Source organism: Ictidomys tridecemlineatus, chromosome 2 (genome assembly GCF_052094955.1).
Source record: "Ictidomys tridecemlineatus isolate mIctTri1 chromosome 2, mIctTri1.hap1, whole genome shotgun sequence".
Classification (NCBI taxonomy): domain Eukaryota; kingdom Metazoa; phylum Chordata; class Mammalia; order Rodentia; family Sciuridae; genus Ictidomys; species Ictidomys tridecemlineatus.
In genome coordinates this window covers 93,546,068-93,573,698 of record NC_135478.1, presented here as the reverse complement: position 1 = coordinate 93,573,698, position 27,631 = coordinate 93,546,068, and the positions used below count along the sequence as shown (strand labels likewise).

The 27,631-nt window shown below is 50.4% G+C and overlaps 1 protein-coding gene across 3 annotated transcripts; it reads left to right on the top strand.

Moving 5' to 3' along the window:
- Nucleotides 1-12: 12 nt before the first annotated feature.
- Ccdc92 (coiled-coil domain containing 92) lies at nt 13-27,631 on the top strand. Of its 3 annotated transcripts, none has more exons than XM_078039327.1 (4): nt 13-142; nt 22,406-22,552; nt 22,988-23,029; nt 26,276-27,631. In XM_078039327.1, the coding sequence occupies exons 2-4, from the start codon at nt 22,423-22,425 to the stop codon at nt 27,049-27,051; spliced, it is 948 nt and encodes a 315-aa protein (XP_077895453.1). In that variant the 5' UTR covers nt 13-142; nt 22,406-22,422; the 3' UTR covers nt 27,052-27,631. The 3 variants fall into 3 exon arrangements, with proteins under 3 accessions (XP_077895453.1, XP_005329603.1, XP_077895454.1); XM_005329546.5 differs by lacking the exon at nt 13-142 and adding an exon at nt 482-606; XM_078039328.1 differs by lacking the exon at nt 13-142 and adding an exon at nt 19,110-21,056.

Sequence of the window (27,631 nt, the reverse complement as noted above, 5' to 3'; positions counted from 1 at the left end):
TGACCTCCCCCGGCGCCGGCCGCAGGGCCCAGCCCGGCCGCCTGCCCCGCCCATGGGCCGCGGGCCCCCTCCGCCGCCGCCCGCCCGGAGGACCGCGCTGAGCCGCGGAGCCGCCTGAAGGACCGCCGCGGCCGCGCCGCAGGTGAGGCGGGGCCCGGGGCGCGCCCAGTCCAGCCCGGCTCACCTGGCGGCGCGGTGGGGACCGAGCTCGCGTGCTCAGCTTTGAACTCAGCCGCCCGCCGGAGGGGTCCCCGCCCGCCCCAGGCTCGAGGGAGGAACGCCGGCTCCTCGGGGCAGGAGAGTCCCTGGCAGAGACGGCTCCCGGGAAACCAAGCCGGGCAGAGGCCGGGGGCGGCGCCGCGACCTCGGCGCGCTGGGGAGGGCGCCCTGCGGGCTACGGGGCTAAGCGGGAGGAGAGCCGGCCGGGCCGCGCCGCCAGCCCGGGGCGGGATCGTGGGGCCAGGGCGCCGCATTGCAGGTGCACTGGGAGCGCCCCGGGGCCTGGCCGGGCTGGGTCCAGGATGCTGGAGGGAGGAGCCCGTCGGAATCCTCCAGGCCTGTAGAAGGGAGCTGCTTTCCTGCTGTGGACGTTCGAGACCCTCCCTAGTAAGTTGTGGTGCCTGGAGTCCTGGTAACCCTTTACGTAAGTACTCACCTTGCAGGCCTTCTCCGAAGCTTCGGGCGAGCTTGAGTTTTACCCTAAATTAACGGTTTTCTTGTGACTTTTGAAATGGAGCATAATGCACATATGCAGAGGAGCCAGGCTTGGCTACTGAGCTGTGGTCCGCTACAGTGAATTACTCTAGTTTCTCTAACTTGCGTTTCCACACTGACCTATGTTGAATGATTTCAAGCTTTGATATTTAGCAGTACGATCTAGTCCACTAATGCAAACGAGGTGGCCTAAGGAAAAATATAACCATGCTCTGTAATGTAGGTGGCTGCAGTCGATTTTATAACAGAATATAAACTACCAAGATGAGTGTAATACTTTAGGTTATTAAGCATTTCCAGAAACCTGTAAGAATGTTAAAGGTAGAATTGTCGTTTAAAAACTGTCAAGTTTGAAATTTATTATTTTGTTAAACGATTTTTTTTTTTTTGCACAGTAAAGAATTTCCCAGCGTTTTCTCGCCATTGAATTGTAGGGGGAAAGATGTTAACATTTAAAGTGACTTTTCTCTCCAGAGATGTTTTGGAATTTATGTATTTCTTTGGGCTGTTTACCTAAATAGCTGAATGTTCCAAAAAGATTTGAAAGAAGACTTTCTGGCTTGTTATATATAGTGCGCATACATTTGTATACACACTACTGAAAAACCTTAAAATATTTTTGTTGCTCTTCTGCAGCATATTATCATTACTCAATAAGATTAAATATATCTAAAATTTAAAAGACAATTATTTGGGTATATCATATTTTTACTTAACACGTTTGAATATATCAGTTTAACAAATAGTTTTTTTTTTTAATTAGATATTTATAGAGTTAACTCTTAAGGAGCAAATGAATTCTTTTACTTACAACAGCTGATTCATTTTGGGTTCTTAACTATGGTCTGTCACAAGTTGGAAAATTGATTTTAACCTTATTACCCTAATTGTCAGAATGCATTAACAGCAATACTGATGTTAATTAGAGTGCTGATGCTTTTAAGAAATACTTATAAAGCATTTTCTTATATTTCTGGCAAGAAACAAACATGGATTTTTTTCCTTTTGTCTGGAACAAGGTCAGATATAAATAGATCCTAATACTAGTGGGCACGCATGTTTATTAACTAAGATGATGTCTACTGAATTGCATGTACTTCAAGGGCAGTGACTTGTGCCTTTATATGTTTCACACCAAGCCTGCAGTAAATGAGTCAGATGGAAGGTCCAGACCAGTTAGATAGGTGCTAGCTCAGACACCAGTTTTCACCTCTCCAGCTTTGATGCTTCATGCTGCAGAAAGGTTTGGGCTGGAAGTAGTTCTAATTGTTTTCAAATATTTGAAAGCCTGACATGCAGCAAAGGGACTTTATTTGTTTAGAGTAATTCCTTGGCACAGAAGAGGACAGGTAGTCCTTTGGGGAGACAGGTGTCCCACTGATAAAAACACAGAAGCTATTTGGGATAGAACTTCCAGCAGTGGAAATAAGAGGCTGCTCCTTCCCAGGGGCAGGTCTTCCAGTAAGCTGGTCCCTCTCTTGGCAGGAAAGGATTCTGGGTGGTATCACACAGCCTTGTGAAAGGGGCTCCTTTGGGTTCCCCTGGCAACTGGACTAGGGATTTCTGCATTTCCCTCCCAGCTCTATGATTCTTTTGTTTTTTTACGCTGGCTTCTACACTGTGGGCATAGTGACATCTCCAGACACCTATGTGAACCCCTGGAAGAGTTTTACTGGGTTACCTGCCTGGTTTCCGAGGTGATGCTACCACTTCTTTGCATCGGTTGGGGCCTCCCAGATAAACAAGCACACTCACACTCAACGGTTGTTTTAAAAGACTCTTTAATTAGAAGCGTTTTGTATTTCTTCCTTGGCTTTCATTTTCTACAATAAACATTAATCAAGAGCAAAATTGCCTTTTCTAGGAAGGCAAGCAGAGGAGTCACTGTTTTAAAAGCTCTTTTTAAAAATGAGATGATGTCAGTCATTCTTTTGAGAGTCATCAAGCTGAAAGGGGACATAAGTTTGTTTATTTTTTCCTTAGTTGAGAGTGTTTGGGTTTTTTTTAAGACGTAGATTAAGAGATGATTCTTGTGCTTGCTTTGCATTTTAGTTTCTGTTTATTTCATTACTCAACATGACTCAAGTGTCACAGTAAAAAAAAAAAAAAAAGTCCAGTCATATCTACCTACAGTGAATGCACTAAATGTTTTTCTGGCACATCTGCATGGTTATTAAATACGCCAGCAGCTGGGGGTGAGACAAAGCGAGAAGTAGGATCCCAGGGACCTGGAAAGGGTAGGTGGGTAGGAACTTTGTTTAAAGAACAAAAAGATGTACCATTGTCCCCACTGAGCCAACCTTGGGATGAATGTATTCAACAGGAATAACGATTTCACCGTTATAGCAAAGATTAGGCTACAGGACGTCATCTCAGTACAACGTCAAGTGGTCAGTGGGGATAAGGACCTTTGCTGTGGCCAGGAGCCAAGCACAGTCCCCTGTGCGCTTCCGAGTGTCCATACACCAGGACTAAGGGGAGTAAGCCAGTGGAGTCAGAGCATTGCCTGGCCCCTCCAATTTCAGAAATTATAGGGGAAAAGTCTGAATTAATATATACAGGTGCTTAATATTTTTAAACCCCTTTTGAAAATAGTCCCTCTCCTTTGTTCTTTAGCTGGTGAGTTTGTCTCCAGTTTTGCTCATGTGCTGTTTTCAGCTGAACTTGGTATGATGAGCTGAATGACAGTAGTGCTCCTTGTAGGTCTGACAAGGAGCACATCACTAATTTATACTAGCCATGTGACGGGAAAAAAGATGGACATCAAGTTTGTCTGGTCAGCCAAAATTAAAATAAGAAAACTTTAGAGGGTTTTATTCTTTCAGAAAAGAAGAAATCACAGATGTTGCTTTAAATATTATTACCAGGACAACAAATGATCAAGTAAGGCAACCAGCTAGCAAGCAGCCTCTGAGAGGCCACAGGCCAGGCTTTAAAACCTCTAGTCACAGCCTCTGAAGGCGTCACATGGTGTCTTAAAAGACTTGTTAATCAGAAAACTATTTACATTTTAATGCAAATCTCCACAGTGAAGAACAGACTGAGAGTGATATTTCATGGTTATTCCCAATTTACCACTGCCAGAAATGACTTCAAGAACAGAGAAATACCTTCTCTCCTGGGGCTGAGGGAAGAGGGAATGTGCTGTCTCCCGAGGCTCGGTTTCTTTATTCCAGCTGAATTCCCAGAACTGAGCAGCAAGCTACCCTTCTTTGGCACTGAAGAAGCAAACCTGGGAAACTCAGTGCTGAGAAAGAAAACTCTAATAAATGGATAACAAGGCATGTGATACGTTTTTTTTCTACAATTTCTGTCTTTATTGCCTCTTTAGCAACACTTAAGATATTAAATTTAGAGCTGGGTGAGGCCCATTATCCTCGGCTCCTCAGCTTCCTTCCCAGTCTGCTTCTAAGTACATCCTGTAGCCACCTTGTTTTCAGGACAGGTAGGAAAGTGTATGAGGCATTGTTTTAAGCCCACTCTCTCGTGTACCATTGTTGGGTTTCACTGCTACAGAGAAAGTACAATTCCGAATATTATTACAATACTGCTATACTCTGAAATGACCATTTTGGTGTAACATAGAATATGCATAAGAGCACTAGTTTTCCAAGAGCAAGTTCCACCTGTATCATGGCATAATTATCCTGCAATCTCTGATTTTTTTTGATGAACTAAGGGGTGCTTTGACACCAAGCTACATCCCCAGCACTTTTTATTTGAGACAGGGTCTTGCTAAGTTGCTGAGGCTGATCTTAAACTTGTGATTCTCCTACCTCAGCTCCTGAGTTGCTGGGGTTATAGGCATGCACCACCACACCCAGCAGTTCCCAACCTAATTTTTCTAATGAACTAATGATGGAGAAGGCTAGGCTCATGCCATACCCTAAATATTGAAGGAGGCTATTTTTAAAAAATATTTTTAGTTGTGGATGGACACAAAAACTTTGTTTATATTTTTATGTGGTACTGAGGATTGAACCCAGTGTCTCACACTGAGCTACAACCCCAGGCTGAAGGAGGTTATTTTTGAACCTCTCTCTCTCCCACTGTCTCATATCACATATCAACCCAGGTAAAAGGAATTGGTTATTTCTATGGCTAGTGGCACATGAGAGCAGCTCCACTTTTTAGAAATGTTTCTGTCTAGCTGAGATTCAGGAGGCCGAGGCAGGAAGTTCACAATTTCAAGGCCAACCTTAGCAATTTGGCAAGACCCTGTCTCCAAAAAAAAAAAAAAAAAATGACTGAAATGTAGCTCAGTGGTAGAGTGCTCTTGGATATAATCCCCTGTACTGAAAAAAAGAGATGTTTACCCCTTGTGCATTTATGAGAAAGATGAAATGCTCTGCTTGCTTAGTTTTCTGTTCTCTAGATAAAAACATGGCACAGGGTAGAAGGTGTGGCCTGTCCTCTGTCTTGGGTGGTCATCTTTGTCTTCTGGTTGAGCCCCTATGACCAGACAGCAGGTTCTACAAACACTGAGCAGCAGCCTCTGCTGTTGGGACACCTACTCGCTTGCACCCTGATGCTCTGGGGAGGGATGGGCAAGAAGGCTGTGTTGCCATCCTCTGCCTCTCTGCTGTGGGATAGTTCTCTAGTGAGGGTCCCTTTCCCATCAAGAAAATGGTCAGGTTCGTTTTTGACAGATTTGCCAGCTGAGTAATCCCATGGCAGGGGCCCTAGGGCAGAGAAGACCAAGGGCAGAGGACCTGACTGGCTTTCCAGGGAGAGACAGTAAGTGGGACCAATGCAGGAGACAGGTTGGGAGCTGTCTATTCTGAAGTGTTCTTGGGTCTTGCAGGATGGCATGCAGAGCAGCTCTGGATGACCACTGACTACTTCTAGAAGGTCATTGAGTTCTTCCCATCAGCAGGCTGTGGCTGGAGGGGAGAGCCTTTCTTGGTGGCCTCAGATGCCAGCTAGCCCTTACATGTTGAGTCTCAAACTCAAATGGGAAGCAGATTAGCTTTCTCTGTGCCTCAGGGGAAACGGAGTTTCACTGGAAGTGACTAAGCAGTTGGGGACAATGACCTCCTACAGGAGGAGCACACTAGAAGGGACTATGGAACTGATCTCACGAATGCTGCAACATTGTCTTGGACAGTTGAATTGAGTGTGCATCTAGCCTCACAGATTTTTGGTATGGGAATGACATCCATTGACACCCTTCCCAGGTGTCTTCCAATGATGGGCACAGACTCATCTCGCACAGTAATGTTCTGCCATTGGAGCAGTAACCATAAGGCTCACAAGCCTCTCAACCTTTTAGGTGAAAGTTCCAGACTTTGTCAAAATGCTCACTCAACACTCTGTAGGTAGGGGATCCAGCCACTTCAGTCCAGTTTCAGAAATCCCAACCAGAGTATTGTTCACAATTCCCTTTTGAGACTTGCCCACCTCTACTGCTTCTGGTGAGGCAGTGAAGTTCGGATGGATGCACAGGGCTTTACAGCTTTATTTACAACCTTGTCTCTAAATTGTGGACTCTTGCTTTAAATAGATGCACTTAATGTGCCAAATCCAGAAATAAAAAATTTTAGGAGTGTTTTGGAATTCATGTGTCAGCCTTTGCAAGTGGGTACCTTCTACACGCAGGGAAACTACTACAACATTCACATGAAAACCATGTTTTTTTCTTTGAATGAAGCTAATCTGAACATATTTACAACCCTACTCCATAAGCTACTCTCTGGGCTTATGGTTTCTTCCTAGAACTTGAGCTAGACAAGCAAGGCTGACCCATGGAAAATAGAGCATACCACCTCTAATGACCCCTCACATCCTTTCCTGTCTGTGTGTCCCCGGCCATGGGACACCCAGCACACACAGCCAGGTAAGGAAACCATATCCCTTGGAGCTACAAAGGGGATATTTGGCAAATGCCAAAGATGTCTGGTTGTAAAGACCCTCTCCAGAGGCCTGTTATCATGTGGGGCTTGATTGAGGACAAGAAAGCACAAGAAGGGGCTGATCAGCCTGAGAAGGACAACTGACCATAGAGCACCTGGGTCATGCTGATCACCAAAGGACGGTTATTTCTAAAAGCCATGACTTAGCGATAAGACAGGCCCTCAAGCACTACAAGTGCCTGCAACTGCAGTGTCTGGTCAGGGTGAGTTGGCAAGAGCGGGGTTGCTCCCTACTCTAGTGAAGGCAGTGGCCAGGAAGAGGAGCTTCTTCCTTGTTGGGAACAGACTTTGTCCCGAAGGCCAGCTTCCTGATCTGAGAGCCACCAGGACTTGCTCCTCGGCTTTGCACAGTTTTTGTTGGTTTTAGTTCAGTGACACACACACCATCCACACAGGTAGTCACACCAACAGTTCATTTAAAGGGCAGTCTATTATTTAGAGATTTAAGTGTGTAGATTTTAAGTATTATTGATTGATTTTTGCCATCTTAATTTGAGCTTAAAAAAACAGACATTCAAAAGACCCAATAGATGATCCATGGGGACTGTCAAATGGTGAGGTTTGCCTCTTCCACTTGAATTTAAATTTCTTTACAATCTTTAGGTAAATATACATTATTAACTAATTACTGCAGTGCTCTACTAGTCCATAGAGAATAAGAGATTTTCAAAAATATAAAATGTACACTAAAGGATAACACAGTTGTTGCCACTAAGCATTGGCAGAGGAATACAGCCCCTTCAAACATGGCTCAGCTAGCAGAAGCAGAGGAACTTTATAGATTTATAATATGTAATATTGTCAGAGATTTTTTTAAGCAATTTATGAAGATACTAATTTCTTAAGGTACCATCCACTTTAGTTGAATCTTCATGCTTAAATTTGCACAGGAATCATTTATGATCTGTAAAGCAAGTGTAAGGAACTTAGGAAATTGTCGCTACTTTAGCTTTGTGAAAAAATCCTGCTTTTTTGGTGCGAGTTGCTATGTGTGGGTCATCTAGAAAGCTGTCTCCATGAGGCCAAAATGTTTTCATTTGATCATGGGGGTGTTCCAAAGTCCTCACAGAGCCTGGCTCTAAGACTCCAAACTGCTTGCTTTATTGATAAAATGAGTTGCAAACTTAAATTGCCTCCAGAAAGGGAACCCCAACTTCACAAAGCAATGTATGAAAGGATTTTAGAATCTGAAGAAAATGTTAATAATTTTAATTCTTTTTGTGTCATTTTTTCATATTACATTGGCATATTCTCGTTCTTATTCTTAGTACAGAAGGTTTTTTTTTTTAAAGACAAGTTGCTTTTTTGATTTGTACTTATATCTTCAAATTTTATTTTTAAACTGGGGTTTTATAACCTGAGCAATAGTTTTTACTTTGGAAGAGACCTTTTCCAAGAAGAAAATGGTTTTAAGATTACTAGCTCAACACTAATTTCTTTCGCTTCTCCATTTTATTTATGCGAATTACAAAGTTTAAATGATGTCTCTTTTTGTAAGCAGGAATCTCTGGTGACTGTAAAGCGTGCACTTTCATTTCTCCCAGCCTGGAAAGCTGTTCTTAAAATGCTAGTACATGTAAAATATTAGAATTTGGGGCATAATTTCATAATTTTAGGGGGGATTCTGATATTCTGTTTAACAACTGAAGTTCCCTTGCATTTGAAAAATGTCAAAGCTTCATGCAATGTCCTGGAGACTGGTAGCCCTCTGGTCAGAGCACTCCGGGGAAGTGCCCACCCGGGCTGCATGCAGTAGCCTACTCCATTCCGCACACCTGCACATCCTTTGTAATCAGAATGCTGGAGTCCTTGTTTGATTCCAGAGGTTGCACACACCTCTTCATCTCTCAGTTCACTTTATGTTTATACAGGAAAAACAAAATCTCCATCAAGAGCTGGGGAGGAAGTTCTTACCCCCCAGGCTGTTCAGGTCCACATGCAGCCCTGTTCTTCCAAGCAAAGGCAACGCCTGTTCTGTGATCCCCACGGTGAAGCAGGCACAGCGGTGTCGTCTGCACACCTGCCTCACCAGGGCTTTCAGATACAGAGAAGAAACTCACATAGGCACCTGCACCATCTGCCTGGTGGTTGCCTTCTTCTCCAATATTTCTTTGGGGGGTGGGAGGCATAGGAGATCAAACTCAGGGGCACTCGACCACTGAGCCCTATCCCCAGCCCTATTTTGTATTTTATTTAGAGACGGGATCTCACTGAGTTGCTTAAGGCCTTGCTTTTTGCTAAGGCTGGCTTTGAGCTTGCAATCCTCCTGCCTCAGCCTCCCGAGCCTCTGGGATTACAGGCCTGCACCACTGCGCCTGACCCTTCTCCAGTATTGGTAGCTTTCTGAAACAGGAAGAAAAGCAAACATGGCTCCATCGAGCTCTGTGCCCCCACAGTTGACCAGTGGACCCAAGGAAAGCAGAATAAACCTCAAGTTAAAAGGGACAAAAATTTATTTCAAATGAGATTACCTCTAGCCCAGAGCTTCTCAACTGCAGAAGAGCTGGCATTGGGTCAGGTGGTTCTTGGTCAACGGCCTCCTGCATGCTGGAGGCTGTACAGCAGCACCCTGGCCTCCACCCATTAGGTGCCAACAGCTCCCCTTCCCTAGTTCTGATAACAAAATATCTCAGACATTGCCAGGGGTCCCCTCGGGCCACAGTCACCCCTGATGAAAGCATGACTCTAACCTGATCATATGGGGGAGGATGGAATTCCCTGTATTCTGCTTTCTATTGTCTCAAAATAGAAAATGTCCACAGCAATTCCATCTGTTCTTTGGATTAAAAAAAAAAGCTATATCTTGCACCGGCTGCAGAACAACCACTGTGGAGATTGAGCAGAATAATAGCGTATGTAGGTGTGTTCTAGGCAGGGCAGCGTCAGTTTGCAGAAGCAAGCCAGCTCCTCACCAAGTCCAAGTGAAGCATGCTCTGCCCAGTGGCACACCACTTACTTGCCCAGTGACATATCTCAGAGGAGTCACCGTCTTCCTCTCTCCCCTCCCCATTTTGTTCAGCTGAGTCTTTTATTGATTTAAACAGGTAAAGACTCAAGCTCCATTTGAATGAAGAGCTTGTCACTACCTATGTTTGTTCTAATCTGCTGTATGAAGAGGGGAATCCCAAGCCCCTCTTTCAGCTAGCCAAACAAACTTTAGTGCTTGTTATCATCAAGAAAGATATGCATCTTCAGATTGTATTATTAAGACCATAAGTTATCAAGTAAGGCAAACAATTAAAAATACAAACTTTTTAGAAGTTAAAGGTTACATTTTAAAGGATTTGCAAGAATCACTAAAATCCAGGTGTTTTAAAATACTCATTGGTGATTACATGGAACATGAATGTCCATTTGGATTGTGTTCCTCTGCAGAACTAGACTCCTCAGCCAGAGCAGGTCCTGCATTTCTATAGCTGTGGGACAAGAGAAACGTATTCTCTTGCTCTGTAATGTTTTTTCTCAAGCAGCAGCCTCAAGATAATTAATAGAATTCTGTTAGCACAGAACAAAAAAAAAAGACTAGACCTAAGACACTTTCAGCCTAAAGTAAAATATATAGAAAGAAAAGGATTTTTTTTTTTCTTTTTCTTTTTTGTACCAAGGATTGAATCCAAGGGCATTTAGCCACCGAGCCACATGCTCAGTCCTTTTTGTGTTTTATTTTGAGACAGGATCTTGCTAAGTTGCTTAGGGCTTGCTAAGTTTCTGAGTCTGGGGCTTTGAACTTGGATCCTCCTTCCTCAGCCTCCCAAGTCTGGTCTTACAGGCTTGAACTAGAAGAGAACTTCTGAGAAGTGGAATGTGGGGAGAACAGCATTCTATGAGTATGTTTTAGTAAGCAGCGACATTTTGCTTCTTGTGGGAACAGCAGTGTAGTGTGACCTGGAGCTGGGCTTCTGAGTCAGCATGGTTTGGGATGAATCCTAGCTTTGCCACTCACTAGCTAAAGCTTCAACGAAGTTGTTTATCTCCTCCAGATTGTCTGCAGAGGTGTGAAACACAGGTAATACCATGATCTCTTTTTGAGTGTCTGTTAAGTACCCAGCCTGGCATGTAAGTCTTAAGTAAAAGTCACTCTGTACTTTTCCCTAGAACTGAGGGACCTGGGTCCTCTGCACTTCCTTCCTCTGCATCCTGCTCCTTCTCTGCCACATTAAATTCCCTTAGGTAGGAATTTTGTCTCTAATGCATAAAAAGCTTTCCCCCATTTCCTCTCTCTGGCCATCTCAACTTTTCTGAGTAGTTGAGTATGCAACTTCAATCTGACACAGCTGGTGTACCCATGTCCTGCCACTCTGCATAGTGTTCTTTCTGAGTCCAATAGTTTAATGGTCTCACTGTTACTTCTAAACCCTCATCCACGGCTACCTCACCAGAAGTACTTCCTCTGGTCCAAGCCCTGTCCATCCTTGAAGGCTCAGCTTCATCCCAGCTTCTCCAGTCCTTATCCATTCCACAGTCGTTGGGTTCCTCCAGGGGCCTGGCCACACTGCTCTAGTTGAGACAGGCACTGCTCTCCAGAGTTCACCCTGCGGGTACAGGAGGCAGGCAGGGGAGTGAGCGTTGGAGGCACTGTGAGGGCCACCCACATGGGCCACCTTCCCCGGCTCTGAGCTGGCATGTGCACCTCAGAGGGCTTAATCGTAGAGTGTTTTCTTTGTCCTTGAGTGACCAAGTCACCTATCCCCAAGTGGTGGTAAGTAGCAAACCGTCCACAAGGGCACTGGATACTTGGCCTGGCTCCGACCCCTAGGTTCCTTGTTGAAGGGCTGACTGCCCCCGTGTTGTCATGGGACTGTAAACAGCACAGGGTACATTCAAGAAAAAGACCAGTGCTGACGTGTAGTTCCTGGCAGTCACCATACCTTCTGGTGACGAGTGTTTCTCAGACTACGGAATTCATGGAATAGCACATTTTTCAACTGGGCAAATCTAAAGTGAAAAGGAAGAATTGTCCTTTGAGTCAAATAAAGTTAGCTTCGTGGACAACCAGTCGCATTGCCAGCCTTCTTTCATTCCATCAAAGCTCGGCACAGGCGCCTCCTGAGTCGCCGAGTCCCTGTCCACCACTGACTGGAGAGGGCCAGAGCATAACCGGGTCCTCGTTTACAAGTTGCAAGCCCTCTTACTCTTTGCTACAAACTACCCGACATCCTGGGGGCTGCGAGAGAGGTGTGAGCCCAGAGAGTGTGAGGTCACTGCTCAGTTCCAACTCTGGAGAGCCCTTGCTAAAAGGCTGGTTCGGATGACTGGGGGCATTCTTTAGGTGATGGGGATCAGCGAGGAACAAGATAGGAAAGCCCTAGTTCTCCTGGAGCTGACCCGCTAGTAAGGTAAGAGAGTGAGAAATGACTTGGCTTTAGGTAATGATAATGCTATGAAGATGCAAAATGGCAGAATGTGATGATCATGGCACTTAGAGTAAAATTGTTCAACAGTGCAGAGCAAAATGAGGACAGGCTCCGGCAGCCTCCATGATGCTGTCTGGGAGCAAGAGAAAGCACCTGGCTGGCTCCATGTGGGGAGTGGTCACAGTAGCCAGCGATGGTTCTAGAAGGCAGTGCTGCCCACTGCAGTAAATCATAACCCTGTGGGACTATTTAAGTCCTCCTGAACTTGAATAAAAATAAAGTGAAAAATTCAGTTTGTCAGACATATGAGCCACATTTCAGTTGCTCAATAGCTACACTAGGCTAGTGGCTACTTTAGCAGAGAGCAAAGAATAGAGTATCTCCTCATGATAGACATTTTCACAGCCTCCAGTGAAGCAGGGACTCAGGAAAGTGAGGCCCAGGGATTTGGAGGGACTTGCCCAAGGCTGTCTAGGTAGCGAATGGCAAGCTAGGATTCGAACCCAGGCAGTCCAGATGCAGAGCTGGTGTGAGCCCCACCCACTGTCACCTGAACTCACACACAAGAAAAGCACACAGCCAGTCTATACAGCCCATTCGACTGTGGCTGGCAGACAGTGTCATCCCATTGGTGCCTCCTGGTCATTAATGCTTTGGGATTCAGCTGGAAGACAGTGGAGCAGAGGACCAGCTGTGTTCCAACCAAAAATGTGTGCCTACAGGAGCAGCTGCTTCCCCTGGAAAAGGGAGCTGGAACCAAAAAGCACCAGGAAAATACCAAGCTTCTGTGCGCCCCCAAGCATGCTCTGCCCCCATGTCCTCTACCTGAGGGGGAAGTGCTTGGTGCTCTAGCTGCAGGTGACTCGAGTGGCTGTCAGCAGCTGCATTACTATGGCCATGCTCAGGCTGAACATTCTAGAGTGCACAGGAAACACAACCAGGCGCCTCGTTGTCCTCCTCCAGAGCCGCGAGAGAACTTGTGGTGGGAACACCAGCACTGGGCTGGGGGAGTGAGGAGGGCAGGCGGGTAGGCTGGCTGCGCTCTCAGTGTCTGGAAGTGGAGTCAGGTGCTCTGTCTGCTGAGCTCAATTCTCTCGCATGATCATCACAGAAACTAGGTGACTCTGAGCCTGGCACACAGACACTGGTAAATAGCCATTGTCACTAATTTTTATTAGTGACTTGCAACTTTTTGAGATTTAAACTGTCCTTGTGTCATTTCTTGCCCAGATGCCTGAGACCCAGAAGCTATGTTGGGACAGAATTGGTTGTCATGGGACATGGTCACAATTCATGCTACACAGGGCAGTGATCACACCCTTGAAAGGCAGGAAGGGCCAACAGAAGGTATCACTGGGCATGGGTGTAGCAGCTGATGCGTGGGGGTGATCTGTGGTGATCATCCATCCACCTGTCCTGAATACTGGGAGAAAGCACCTTCATAGCCCCTGACTGACCCCCAGGCGTGGCCAGAGTTGTGCCAACCAGAAAGAGCTCAAATGCCACCCTACAAATGTTGAACTCAGTGGAAACCCTGGGCACTCCAGACCAAAATGGCTGAGTTCCAGAGTGCAGACACATGGGGCAGGTAAAAGCACCCTGAAGGAGCATCACCCCTCACGGGTGTGATGCGTCCCATTGTGGAAGCTGAGATCCAATATGAGAGGAAAACAAGACAAAGGTACTTGTACAAATGGAAAAAGTGACCTTTTACAAGGTTGGGGACCCTCAGGATACGAGAATACTGGCTAGCCTCCCAGTCTTTTTGAAAACTCCCCATGAGTGTGAGCGAAGCTCCCTTTCTTGTTTCTCCTCCTCCTCCTCCCAGCCCTGCCCCCCCCCCATTTCCTGCTCTTCCCTGAGCAGCACATGGTGCTGCTGGGTTAGCTGGATTCAATTTGGTTGCAAACACAAGCCCTGAAGTCTCCTGCACAAGCGCCAGCCTTGCCACACCGCACCCGAGCACTGGTCCCCATCTCTGGTCTTGGATTCCTTGTGTATTCTAAATGACAGGCTTCTTCACGCACAGCTGTTTTGGGGGAGGTTTCCCTTCTCCCCGGAACTTGATGCACAGATGACAAAGACCTGGAATCCACGAGCCCAGGGTTCCCTTGTTCTCTGACACCACAAAGAGCAATTGTGAGCAGAAGGAACTCTGCACGAGTCAGTCCAAAATGCCACCAGTGCAGCCTCATTTACTCCCCACAGCACGGGAAGTTCACGGGAAGGAGACTTTTCAAGACCCGAGTCTTCCATGTCGGGATGTCAGGTCACCAGATGGAAAGCCGAAGGGTCAAGCAGCTGTGAGTGGACGTGCTGAAGCCATCAGATAAAGCTTTCAGAAATGGAGGTCTAGGGACATGGTAAATGCCTTCTAAAAGAATAAGCTCTCTTTCCTTTAAAGATATTTGTTACAGTTTGGATATGAGGTGTCCCCCAGAAGCTCCTGTTAATGCAGGAGTGTTTCCAGATGAAATGCTTGGATGGTAAGAGCTGTGATCTAATCACTCCATCCTAGTTTGAATGAACCAAACTGTAACTGTAGGCAGGTGGAGTGTGGCTGGAGGAGAGGTCACTGGGGTGTGCCCTGGAAGGGTGGTTCTTCCCAAAGCTCCTTCCCCCCACACCCTGCCCCAGCATGAGCTGAAAGCTTTCCTCCACTGGGGCATTCCCCACCCCGGGATGTGTGAGCCCAGAGCAATGGAGTCAGCCATCTATGGATGAGACCTCTGAAACTGTGAGCCCCAAGTAAACTTCCCTTTCTCTAAATTGTTCTTGTCGGGTATTTGGATCACAGCAATGCAAAAGCTAACTAAAACAATATTGGCATTCACTCAAACTGCGTGATTCCAAAGAAATAAATTTCTAATAAAAAATGCCCTCCTGGTGATCACCAAAAGGTGTGTGATCACTACAGTGAAATGCCCAGCCATGGTAACCTTATTGAGTTGGTGGTCACTGTTGAACTATCTTAATAATTTCAAAGATCTCTAATGTCCCTCCATTCCAGCTCTTCTGAGGCCATCTATGAGCCCATTTGCAGAGCGGCAAGTCAGAGGAGCTGCCTGGCTCTGCTGGGTGGCATGCATGGAACACAATGCCAGGGCTGGATTCAGGCAGAGCTTTTTTGACTGCATCCCAGGACAAAGTCTCTTCTCTCTGACAATCATCCTCTCAGATGCCCAGTTTAGCTAAGGACTTTCTACCACAGCTCATGAAACCTTTGGTTGTTTCACGTTTTGTAAGTAACAAAGGAAAAAGTATGACTAACTTGAAGTGCACAGAGCTTCAGCGAATGAATTCTTTTCTTTTCTCAGAACCTGTGTGATTAGGCAGGCCCACAAAATAACAGAACAGCTCATCAGCTAAGTCAGTTGAACTGGTTCATTCATTCGGCATTATAGTGTTTAAAAGCAATAAACACACCTTCTTGACCCAGGGGCTACAATTTAGATTGTAGTCATCAAACACCAAGATTTGAGAAGTCGTTCCCATTTCATCCTTGTGAAGGGCAGTTAGCACTCAGGATCAGCGCAGCTATGGTTATTGACCAGGTTGTCACACCTGGGATGATCACAGTGCATGTGGACAGGGAAGTGCTAATAAGACGTGACCTGGGTCTTTACCCATCCATGGAAGGAGGTGATATCCTTCAGCTGGTGGCTCAGGCCCCTCCTGGTGCAGCAACAGCTTGTTAACAGTTCACAAATGACTTTTGTATGAAGTAGCAAATGCTTTTGGCTCCAGTTTATAAATCAAGGCGTTTGGGTGCTCTCTGGAGGGTGCTTATCCTGGGAGCTGCCCAGGAAAAGTAGGAGGAGGGTGCAGGAGCGGGAAAGACCTGGACAGCCCCACAGCCCTGCCCACCCCTCGGCTGCCTCCCCCAGACACGGCTTCCCTCTGAGGAATTCTCTTCCAGTGCTGAGATCAGGAGGCAGTGTGCTGATGTTGCTCCCTCCCAGGATGGGGCTTCCACAGGGTGCTGGCTCCTGGTAGTGGGTGGCCCTTACTCCATGAGGCCCAGGGAGACCCAACGGGCGCTGTGTGACAGACTGTGGGAGCCCGTAAATGAGCCTGTTTGGCCTGTGCAGCCCACTTAGGGGTACCCCAGAACACCTGCTCTACGAACTCACTTGCTTTGTGAGACATTTTCACACAGAGGGGCCAAGCCCTTAGCTGCACACAGACACTGGACATGGTTTTTAAATAGAAACTCACAGAAAGTGACCATCAGATGCAGGGGACATGAATAAACCCATCCTGCAGACCTGGTGGGGCAGACTTCGGGCAGGCTGCATCAGAGTCTGGGTCTTTCTGCCCGTTACAGCCTTAATTCAGGCCGTCCGTTCTCCCAGAAGGAAACAGCTGCTAGTGCCTAAAAACTGTGGGTAGGACGGGTAATGTCACAGAACTACAGGAATGTGTCATGGAGGACAGGGGAGGCCCCCAAGTGCTCTTTTGTCATTTTCTGCATATCGTGGGGATACTAAGTTGTGCTTTTGTAAAAGCTGCTTTCCATTGGTTCTTGCCAATTCTGACATACCGGTTGGGGTCCTAGCAATCCAAGATTCCTCTGGAACAGCATTATGAAGATGCAGGTCACCCCTTGTAGAGGATGCTTAGTGATTAACTTTTTAAACAGAAACTGCTTTATAACTTCTTCTGACAATAAAGTAATACATATATGTGCACCACAGAAGAAGCTGTAGGTGGTACCAAATCAGATTATTAAGACATGAATAATAACCCATAATAATAATAACCCATAACCCACCATCTCAACACTCAGAGCACTCGGGTGTTTTCATTCTAGATCTTGTCACTGCTTATATATTATACATACGACTTTTAATATCCTTTCCTTTTTAAACTTATCATAGACCTATTTCCTTGTCAATAAATAAAGATCCACAGTATTTTAATCATTGCACGGTCTGGGTGACCATGCCTCCTCCCTTCCCGACTGACGTTCAGGGCCCTCTGGTGGATAGCTCGCAAAATATAAGACTTTTTTGATTGGTTGGTTGTTTCTACGGGAGTTTTCCTCTGTCCGTCTTTGGAGACCTGCCTATAAAGATTGCTGTCTAGTCGGAGAGCAGGGGAGCCCAGAACCTCACCCGTGCTGCGTCTGGAGAGCCCAAGGGCAGTTCCTTCCCCCTTCATCACAACAGGCCTGGCATACTGGAAAGTGTGTATTGAAAAATCTGTGTGTGTCCTTCCAGGACTGGGTCATGGTTCTCTGAGGTCTCAGGTTTTAAAGAGAAAGATGAGGCCCCCAGAGAGCTCACAGCCTGAACCCGGTAAAGGCAGGACTAGAACCCGAGACTGAATCTCATGCTAGGCTTGCAGCCTCACCTGTTTTTATTATGTTAAAAAGAGAAAACAACAAAACCCTAATTCTTGAAGAACAATTCATAAGTGAGATTTTTGTCCCTTTAAAAAATAATTGCCCCTTTGTTTTCAACACTTTTATTTCCACTCTCTAGTGGTGTCCACTCTTTCTTTAACCAAAATGTTTCTGGGATCATTTTCAAATGCTTACCCGTCTTTGAAGTGGTGTCCTTTGTCTTGTGGGCCTAGCTTTTTGGGACTTTCAATCCTTTGCTAGTAGACTTTCTTAAATACAAGTGGGGGAGTAGGTCCTGCAACTTACAATGGTTATTTTATGCAGGTTATTGTGAATTTAGAATCCCTCAGTGCAAGTTCCTTTCTGAAGTGGGAGGTTCCTTTCTTAAACCAAGGATGAGAGTCCTGGCCTAATTAGCCTTGGGCCACTTTCAGCCCCCTGTGGAGTACTATAGATTATTTCAAAGGAAGAAGTAGGTTTTACTGTCCCCAGGGCACTTGGCTCAGCCTGACTCTCTATTCCTTCCCTGAATGGCTTCTCTCTAGTGAAACTGGAGGGTAAAGGCCACCAGAAAATGCATCTATCTGCATTTCCCTCTGTGGAAGTAATGGAGCTTCTTTGCTAGCTCATTTCCATACTGAGATGATGCTCAGGAACCACCCTGGTGGGGCGACCAGAGCAGCCTAGGAGTGTATTTATAGAACTATGGGCTAATATTTAAAGAAGTAATACAGCCAACATTTATTAGGCACCTGCTGTAAGCCAGACACCCTCTCCCCTACCCCCCACTGCACTGAGCCTGGAAGCCTCCTTCTAGCCAGCTGCTTCCACAACTGAGACTCAGCCCTACTCAGCCTCGGCCCCAGGCACGCTGGCCCCTCCCAAGGTTCTCCTGGTTTCCACTGCGATCCGTGGGCCTCCATTTCTTGCTTTGGAGACAGGTTGTTGGAGGGCTACGGTGCAGACTTCCTCCACCTGGGCTTTCTGAGGCCACATGGAGCACCACCTTCCTGCTAAGAAGACCCTCTCCCCCTCTCGTCTCACCACCACAGCTGCTGCCCCTGTCCCCTGCCAGCCCTGGTGTCCCTGATGGCTGGAGGACACCGAAGCTGTACAGAAAGCCCCCAGAGGTCCTCGAGCTCGGGCTGAGATGCCAGCTCGAGAGCAGGTGGTGCCCAGCAGGACAGGGCCTTGCAGAAAGCACAGAAGGTGCACAGGGCTCAGGTGCCTCCTGTCCGGGTGGGAGAGGCCTGCTGTGAATGGTTATCACTTATTCATGACTAGCACCCAAAATAGCTTGTTACAACTACCTGACAACTCCCACCTGGCACTGGGTGCTGTTTTTCCAGATTCTAAAATTATTACCCTGTCTCCATAGACTGTGTTCAGCTGAAAGAGAGGCATGCTTTTGATAGCCCGAGAACACACCAGTTCCCCACACTGAGGGATCACAGTGAGCCCGTGCTCTGGTCAGAGTTGTCATGATGCCTCTTTTGTTTTTAGTAGTAGATGGACATAACTTTATTTATTTATTTTTATGTGGTGCTGAGGCTCGAACCCAGTGCCTCCCGTATTCTAGGCAAGCGCCATACCTCTGAGCCAGAGCCCAGCCCTGTCAGTGCTTGTTACTGCGACATGATTCGGGTTCAGCCCTCCGCTCAACACCGACCTGGAGCAGGATGAGGTCCTTGGACTTGCGCATGTCGTGCATGAGTTCAGATGTGAAGCAGGAACCTAGCTGACTGGTGAGAGGGCAGGGGGGTCTGCCTGGGGCGGTCCTGGCAGAGGAAACAGGCTGTGCAGAAGCCCTGTGTTGGAGGGTATGGCAGGTGCCAGGACACAGGACTCAGTGCTGGTGGGGCTGAGTGGGGCAGGCAACCAGGTGAGCCTCTGGACCTGTGGGCCTCTGTCCCAGGAGCATGGAGGGATGCAGTGTGAGCAGAGTTGTGCTTGGGATGAAAGCATGGGTGAGGGGGTGCACACAGGGAGGTGCTGAGGAAAGGGTGTAGCTTGAAGAGGGGAGCAGATGGGACTGGCCTGGCTGAGCCAAGTGCCGCCCCTGTTCCTGACAGGACAGCCTTGTCGCTGACTCAGCCTGGCCTTGGAGAGGATGAGGGTGAGCGTGCCCCTGGCCCTGGACAGAGCGCCTGCTGGGACAGGGATGAGGACGCGAGTGCTGGGGGACACCCCACCCTTTCTTCCTAAGCCAGCCTGCTGCTGTGGGGAGGCACCGACTGGGCCCTGAACGCCCACCTTCACCCGCTGCCTGGGAAGCCGACAGGAGGGGCAGGACCACGTGTCTCTAGAGATGGTCAGCAGGTCCTTTTGGGTTGTGTGATTCCTGACCTGGGTGCAGAGGGACCGGCTTCTCAGGGGGTGTGCGGTGCTGCAGGTGGCCCTACGGCGGGGCAGCTGCACAGCTCCGGTGCACGCGGGGTAGGGGGTGTCCATGGGGCCTTCTCCTCTCCTCCCTCGGAGGAGGACTGTGAAATGCATGACCTCAGTGTGGAGCAGTACTTCATGCCCGCACAGGAGAGATGGTCCATTATGAAAATCATTAGGTCATCATTTATACATGAGTGTCCTGAAGAGAGGAAGGAACATTGCCTGGATCAGGGGGAGAATTAACTCGCTGTGGATGGGCCATCTGTCCCCATGCTGGCAGAGAGCAGTCAGTGACGCAGGCCCTACATCTCTGAGGCCTTCCATTAAGGGCACGTTGTCACTAGGAATGATGGCAGAAGTCTCCCCAGAGACAGTCAGCCAGGGCTTCAGAGCCATCTCCACAAAATGTGGCCTGGAACCTTCTCAAGACTTAATTTTCTGGACATGGAGAATGAACTGTAGGTGAGGAGAAGGTTCGGACCCATGAATTTACCTCAGGGAAAGTCGCAGATGAGGCTCTTCCAGCCATGGTCGGGTAGCCCGGTCCTGAGGGCCTCTGCCCTGGCTGCCGCTGGAGCCCTGGGAGGAGACGGCAGAGCTGGGTGTCGCACCCCGTGGGGCCGGTTACCTGCCGCAGAGACAGGACCTCATGAGCAGAGGAGGCTGGTGTCCAGGCCACACTGCCTCTGGGGAGCAAAGGACTGTGAACTGTTGTGGCCCCAACGGTACAGAGAGACCAAGCTGGGCGCTCGAGGTAGAAACTGCAACGTGTGCTCTTCTGACCCAAGACACGCTCTGTGACCTTGCCGCTGCAGCCACAGGAGGCCACCTTCGTCTGTGGTGGGCACCCTGCATCTATCTGGGCCTTCATCCACCACGCCGACCCTCTGGGCCTCCGTGGTGAATGCTCCACCATGTCTCAACCCCCAACGTCTCAGGTACTGAGGAGGCATGGCAATGAGGTAATGAGGCCACCTGCTAAGCAGGCAGCATGAGGGTCTTGGGACCTGTGGGGTTCCACTCGGAAATTAGCGCCTGGGCAGGCGACCCTGCACCCCGGGAGCTTATTGCGACGGCACAGAAGCCTTGCTGCACTGCCAAGAGACTGCCCCAGCTCTGCCCAGCAGCGTCCTGTGTGCTTCAAACACCGCCATCATGAGCCACCAGGCAGCTCCATGGGGTCAAGGCCTGAAACTCAACTGGAAGTTGCCTCGCAGGCTCCCTGAGGTCGGAGTCTGGTTCCTCTCCACTCCTCTGAACTGCGCTGACGTGAGCCTCCTCACACCTGCCTCTTCTACACAACAGTGGAGACTTCCCTTTTGGAAGATCCTAGAAGCACAGCAGGTGACATGCCCTCAGAGCTCGACTGGCCTCTCCCATTTGTGTCTGCTGTCCCTCGTCATCTTTCCCTAACTCTGATGTCCTCCTGTTTGTGTTTATCGTGGTTCTTTTGAGGGTGTGTCATTTCCACTCCTCCAGCTCTGGTGACCATGTGAATTGTGTGCTCCGTGTTTTCCAGCATGCCCCCGCAGAGGGGCACATGGCCCCTGTGCCGAGTGGCCTGTGTGAATGGAGTGCGTACCTGAGGTTCCAGTGATGAACCCGTCTTGGCTCCAGAGCCAGAACGGGAATATATTGCTGGCCTTACAATTAACAAAGAGCAGTCGGTGTCATCCAAAGTAGTGATAGCCTGGGTGTACTGTCATCTCCTAAACCAAATGCTGAGCTGTCATGACCGGATGGTGCCCCTCACACCACCCCACAGATGTTACACCCTGGAAGCATTTGAGAAATGGCAGGTCCTGTAGGGAGGGTTCTCTGGCAGAGCAAACCAGGAAAGACGCCCTTGCAGACCTGCTTTGCAGAACCATCCCTGTCTGCAGGGCTCGCTCCCAGGCTCCCAGCCCACATTCTGTCCTTAGCACTCTCAGTGCTTTGTAAGGCGTCTTGAATTACTTTGCTAGGTTTTCCAGAAAGATTGACTTCACCACATTTCTCAAGTTACAGTAAGGCAGAGAATCAGGCCCTGAGTGAGCCTGGGGTGGGGAGCGGGCAGGGACTGGGGACAGACCCCAGACTCCTGAAGCCACCATGTGGCCCACAAGATACTCCCAGGAAGGGCCAGGCTGCTCTCAGCTCTGCCCACTGCAGGGGTGTCCCTCAGAGTTCTGCCCACTATTGCCCCAACACCTGGCCAGCTCCGGGTGCCACCTGAAGGAACCAGCAGCCCAGTCCCTGCACCATGTGCTTTGGAAGGCTGAGTTGTTGCCTCCCTCTCAGGAGCTCTCCCAGCAGCACTTTGGGCCAGTCCCTGCCCATTGAGGCCAGGTGTGGAGAGCATGGAACTTGGAATCGGGACCCTGGATTTTAATCTCTACTCGTCCCACACTGGCTGTGGGACCCAGGCTCGCTCATCCACTCCCCACAGCCTGTTTCCTTCCTAGGACTGTGAAGTGGCCTGGACCCCCAGGGTGACTCTGTTCACCAAGCCTAGTGCCACTGTGCACATGGCGAGGCCTGGCACAAGGCAAGTGTCCTGAGAGTGGAGCTCCAGCCCTGCACAGGGGTCATAAGAAGAACAGCCCTGAGGGCCAGAGCCCCCCCCCCAAGGCTCTGCCTGCCGGCCCCACCTCCTGCCACTGCCCCAGGACCCTCATTATGGAGACAGTGACCAAGGTCTGTGTTTCCTGCAGGTCACCTGGATGTCAGCATGGCAGCCACGAACCTGGAGAACCAGTTGCAAAGTGCCCAGAAGAACCTCCTGTTCCTGCAGCGGGAGCACGCGGGCACGCTGAGGGGGCTGCACGCGGAGATCAGGCGGCTGCAGCAGCACTGCACGGGTACTCCTGGGCACGCAGGCGGGACGCGCCCTGGGCCACAGAGCAGCCTCAACATAGGGGCTCCGCTGCAGCCAGCCACCCTTTGCTGTAGCGCTCAGCACCTGTCACAGAGCCCCCTGGAATGCTTCCCTCAGCACAAAGAGCAGGAAGCCCGAGGCCTGCCTTGGGATCCTGGGGACTGGCAGGACTGGCTGTGGCTCACACCGTAATCCGAACAGCCTGCGGGACACGTGGAGTGAGCTGCTCCCAATTTCGCACTGTTGGAGTGTGGCTGGGGCAGATGGGAAGGAGGCTTTTGGGGAAAGCAGTGTCCCTGAAGCCCAGCAGGCTCAGCACTACTGCTGTCACCCGTGGCTCCTAGAGCCCTGCTTGCTCTGCAGAGCTGAGGAAGGTGGGGAATGGCTAGGAAGCTGATGTATAAACTTTCCTTTTCAGATCTGACATATGAGTTGACACTGAAGAGTTCTGAGCCGACAGGTAAGGGCCTCCCTAAAAGCCGGTGGGTATCATTGCCTCTGCAGCACGTGGGTGCCTAGAGCAAAACACAGCTCTGTGAAGGGCTACATGTGTCGCCAGAGCTCTCAGTTGTCTGTGGGGGGGACAAGTGAATGGATTTTCATTGACAAATCTATTTAGAATGTCTATCATATGCTTTTCTGGATTTTCTGATTTTTCCACAGTGAATATACAATCTTCTATAATCAGGAAATAAACCTGGAGTGATTTCTCCAGAAAGAAAGGAAACCAGGAGGAACGTGGGGCAGAGCAGTCCCAGACCCTGTGACAGGGCTGTCTTCATCCTGGCTGGGCACAGCCCCTAGACCACCTTTCTCTGGACTACAGTCCCAGAAGTACTTCCCCAACCAGAACCCTTGGGGACACCCACGGTGTCAGCCCAGTGTCAGCAGGCAGAAGAGGCAGGAGCCAGGGTCCTCCCAGGGCCTCCTGCATAGCAAACAGCTGCTCCCAGCACAGGGCAGGACTGGGAAGGTGCAGACCCACTCCAAGGGACACTGCCTAACCAGGCTTCAGGGTGCAGTTGGCCTTGGATGGAGTCAGATCCCACACCAATTTTTCCACTTTGATCCTTGTGTTCCTGTCTCCTGAGTGCTCCTCTCACCATTTTGAGTGTGGTGAAGGGGCCTTGGGACAGGAGCCTGCCTTCCAGATGAAAGGTCCCAGGACCACCCTGCAGCCCCCAGGCCAGAAGCTGGGCCCCAGAAATTCAGAACAGGATTTCTGCATGACTTCAACCTGCCATAATGGAAGCCTCTGGAAAAGCACCACCCATGTCCTGGAAGGCGGATGTCCTTGCCCCTCCCTGCTCTGCCCAAACTAATCTGCAGCAACACAGGGCTGGTCCAGTGGTTCTCAAGCCTGCCCCAAGGGCATCCACCCACCCAAGGCCACATGCCTGGCAGCACTGGCTCTCAGCCATGTGTGTGAAGTGTGGTGGGGAGGGCTTGCAGCAGCCTCCTGGTGCCTCTGGTAGGCATCTCCCTCCCCAGGGATGCAGCTCACTTCAGTGCACCCCAAACTTGCCTAGCCCTAGGCAGTTCAAGACGCAGGTCATAAATAAGCCTGCCCTGCAGGCAATTCCCAAGGTCTGGCAGGAGCTGCAGACCTGTGTGTTTAAGAGGTGTCTCGGTCAGGAGTGTTCAGGAAGGCCTGGAAATGCTGCTTTGGGTGACAAAGCAATTACCACCGCAGGAAATGAAAGTTCTAGAAAGGGTGGTGTGGAGGGTCAGTCGCACCAGCTCCTCCCCTGGTAGCACCCAGGTGGCCCAGGAAACATCACCGAGTGCCAAGCCAGCTCCCAGAACAGCATAGCGTGGCTGGTATCAAGAACAGTAAGGACAAAGTGCAGAACAGCCGGAGGTGGGTGGCCACAGAGCACACCTTACCAGGACCCTGGATTGGGGCAGGTTGTCACAGAGGGGTTGTGTGCCTTTGGCAAGGTCTCTAACATTTCTGGGCATGTGTCTCTATCCATAGGCCCCAAAGTTAGGTTTCTGGCTGACTCCCAAGGGCCTGCCGTCCAGGGCTGCCCCTCAGCTGCCCTGTACGTGCCGAGCCCAGGGTGGGCTGTGGTGTCAGAAAGGCCTCTGCAGTGTGGCCTGGGGAAGACAAATCCTGGGATGTTCATGTCTAGCTGGAGAGGTCACACCCGTCTGGGAGGGAGGCAAAGGCCAGCAGTCCATGTGGGGGCTGAGAGTGAGGGCCCCACGTGGGACATGGGTGGGCACTGAGTCTGAACGCTGTGGTCGAGGTCAGCATTTCAGTAGCAGGGGCTCAGCCCAGGCAGCCAGGCGCCCAGGTCTTACAGGAAGCTTTATGTGTCCGTCACTCTCCTTACCTCTAAAACTGCACTTCAGAATGCATTGTTTTTCTTGTCGGCCAAAAAACCCAAAACACCTTATGGGAGGCCATTTGTGACCGTGCACAAGCACAGGCACACCTGTGTTCCGCAGCGGTGAGTTCACAGCACACAAGTGCTGGGCACAGAGCAGGTGTGGCTGCCTCACCTCACACGGTTCAGAGCCCAGCTGGCAGAACGTCCTGCAAAAGTGGTGGCTAGGCAGGGGGCGCCAGGACACAGACCTGCCCTGGGAAGCAGCTGAGGCTCCAGGGAGACATGCAGCCTGCCTCTGGCGCCAGGCCGGCCCTGAGGGCATATGAGAAGATGGGCCTGTGGGTCTGGAGTTAGATCGATGATGGCAGTCACGATAAAGACGGCCCAAGGACGGGAGTCATGAGGGAGCAGACAATACGGACAGGAGGAACTAGCAGGCCAGCTGGCAGTGTGCATTCTGCTAGGCAAGGAGGAGCAGGCTTTAATGGGGGATAGAAGGGTGGGGAGCAAGCATCCCCACACAGGGTGGGTTGGAGGAGATCAGAGAGGAGGCAGCACCCAGCCAGAAAGCAGCAGTGGCAGGGGGCAGAGAAGAGACATGTCCACTGGCCAGCTGACAGGCTGTCGGTGAGCCAGGAGGGGAGGAAGAGCAAGGAGGCTGTCCATAGCCTGTGGACAGGTGAGAGAGAGCTGGGGACGTGCAGACCCAGCAGAGACAGGCTGTGCACGTGTCTGTCAGGCCTTCACAGAGGCCATGCTCTACCCAAGGTGAGTTTCTCAGCATCTAGAAAGAACCAGAGAGCTCACCTGCTTCCTAGGGGCCAGATGGCATGGGAGTGGGGTGAGGACACTGTTGTGACACTGAGTCAGCATGTATGAAGCAAAGCTTGAGGGTGGAGGGCAGGTCCCTAGGGGCAGGCTGTAGCCGCAAGACAGTGCTAGGGTAGGGCTCCACAGGGGCGTCTGAGCCTGAGAGACCCCTGGCCAGGGAGATGCAACGGCCCGACTTCCCTTCTCTTCAGATCAGACCTTACTGAGTTAGACTGGACAGTGCTCTTGACATTTCAGTTTCAAAACAACACTTTGCAGCAGGCACTTGACAAGCAGCTCCTGAGTGACAGGCAGGGGGACCTGGTAACAGCTGAATCCCTAGCCCCTGGTGAGGCCAGTGCTCTGAGTGGCCCACTTTAACATCAGCGTTTTCAAGATCTGAGACAGGCTTCTTGCAGCGAGCCCGGGGACTAGGAGCCCCGAGGGCCGCAGGGAGCCCTCATCGGTGAGGGCAGGGCCTCCCGTCGCCTGGCCCTGGCGCTCGCCTGCCTCTGTCCGGCTCGAAGGGTTCTCACTCTGGCCCCCTGACTCCCTCGCAGGAGACGGCTCTTCCAGAAGCGCTGAGCTGAAGAAACGATGTGAGGACCTGGAGGCCCAGCTGAAGGCCAAGGAAGACGAGAACAGGCAGCTGCTGGAGGAGCTGGGGCAGAAGAGCGCCCTGATGGCAGTGCTGGAAAACACCCTCAAGGAGCGGGAGAAGAAGTACCTGGAGGAGCTGAAGGTGAAGAGCCACAAGCTGAGCCTGCTGTCGGCCGAGCTGGAGCAGCGCGCCAGCACCGTGGCGTACCTGACCGCGCAGCTGCACGCTGCCAAGAAGAGGCTCCTGAGCTCCAGTGGCACCTCGGACACCAGCCCAGCTGGAGGCACCCCACTAGCCAGCTACAAGCCCGCACCCCCCAAAGACAAGCTGCCCGAGACACCGCGCCGCCGCATGAAGAAGAGCCTCTCCACTCCGCTGCACCCCGAGTTCGAGGAGGTCTACAGACTGGGGGCCGAGAGCCGCAAACTCCTCCTGCGCGAGCCTGTGGACGCCATGCCCGACCCCACCCCGTTCCTGCTGGCCCGGGAGGCGGCCGAGGTCCAGCTCATCAAGGAGCGGCCGCTGGTCATCCCACCCATTGCCTCGGACCGCGCGGCAGGCGGGCAGCACAGCCCAGCCCGCGAGAAGCCGCACAAGGCCCATGTCGGGGTGGCCCATCGCATCCACCATGCCAGCCCCCCACAGCCCCAGCCCGAGGTGGAGACGCTGGCCGTGGACCAGGTGAACGGAGGCAAGGCAGTGCGGAAGCACTCAGGGACGGACAGAACTGTGTGACTGTGGCCCGCACTGTCCACGCACCATGAGCACCACAGGGAACCCCACCGCACCTTTTTCTTTACCTCCCACGCATGCCAAATTGTTTTCAGACCTGTCCACTAACTCTCCTGCTCCTCCTGCCCCACGCTGCAGACACCACAATACGACCGTGTCCCTGCTGCAGAATGCATAATCTACTAATGCTGTGGCCACCACCCACGTGCCCAGCCGCTTGCTTCCAAGCCCAATCCGTGTCGTCCAGGCGCACTCGTGGACAGGCACCGGCCACAGGATGCACACTGCACCACGTCCTCAGAGCAGACGGGCACACGCCTGAGTGTACAGCCAGCCACGCACAGCGACCTCGACCACCCTCCAGGGCAGCCTGTGGAGCAGCCGCTCCCTCTGGAGACCCCGCACCTCTCTCCTCCTCCCCCGGGCGGCACTTGTCACCGAGCAGCTGTATGTAGATGTCCAAAGGAACTAAATAAGATGACGTTGCTCTTCATGTCACCGCAACCTGAATGTGTGTTCATATTTTTTGTTAGTCTTACCCAAAATGTTCCAGACCCCAACAAACTTTATTTTCTAAACCTGC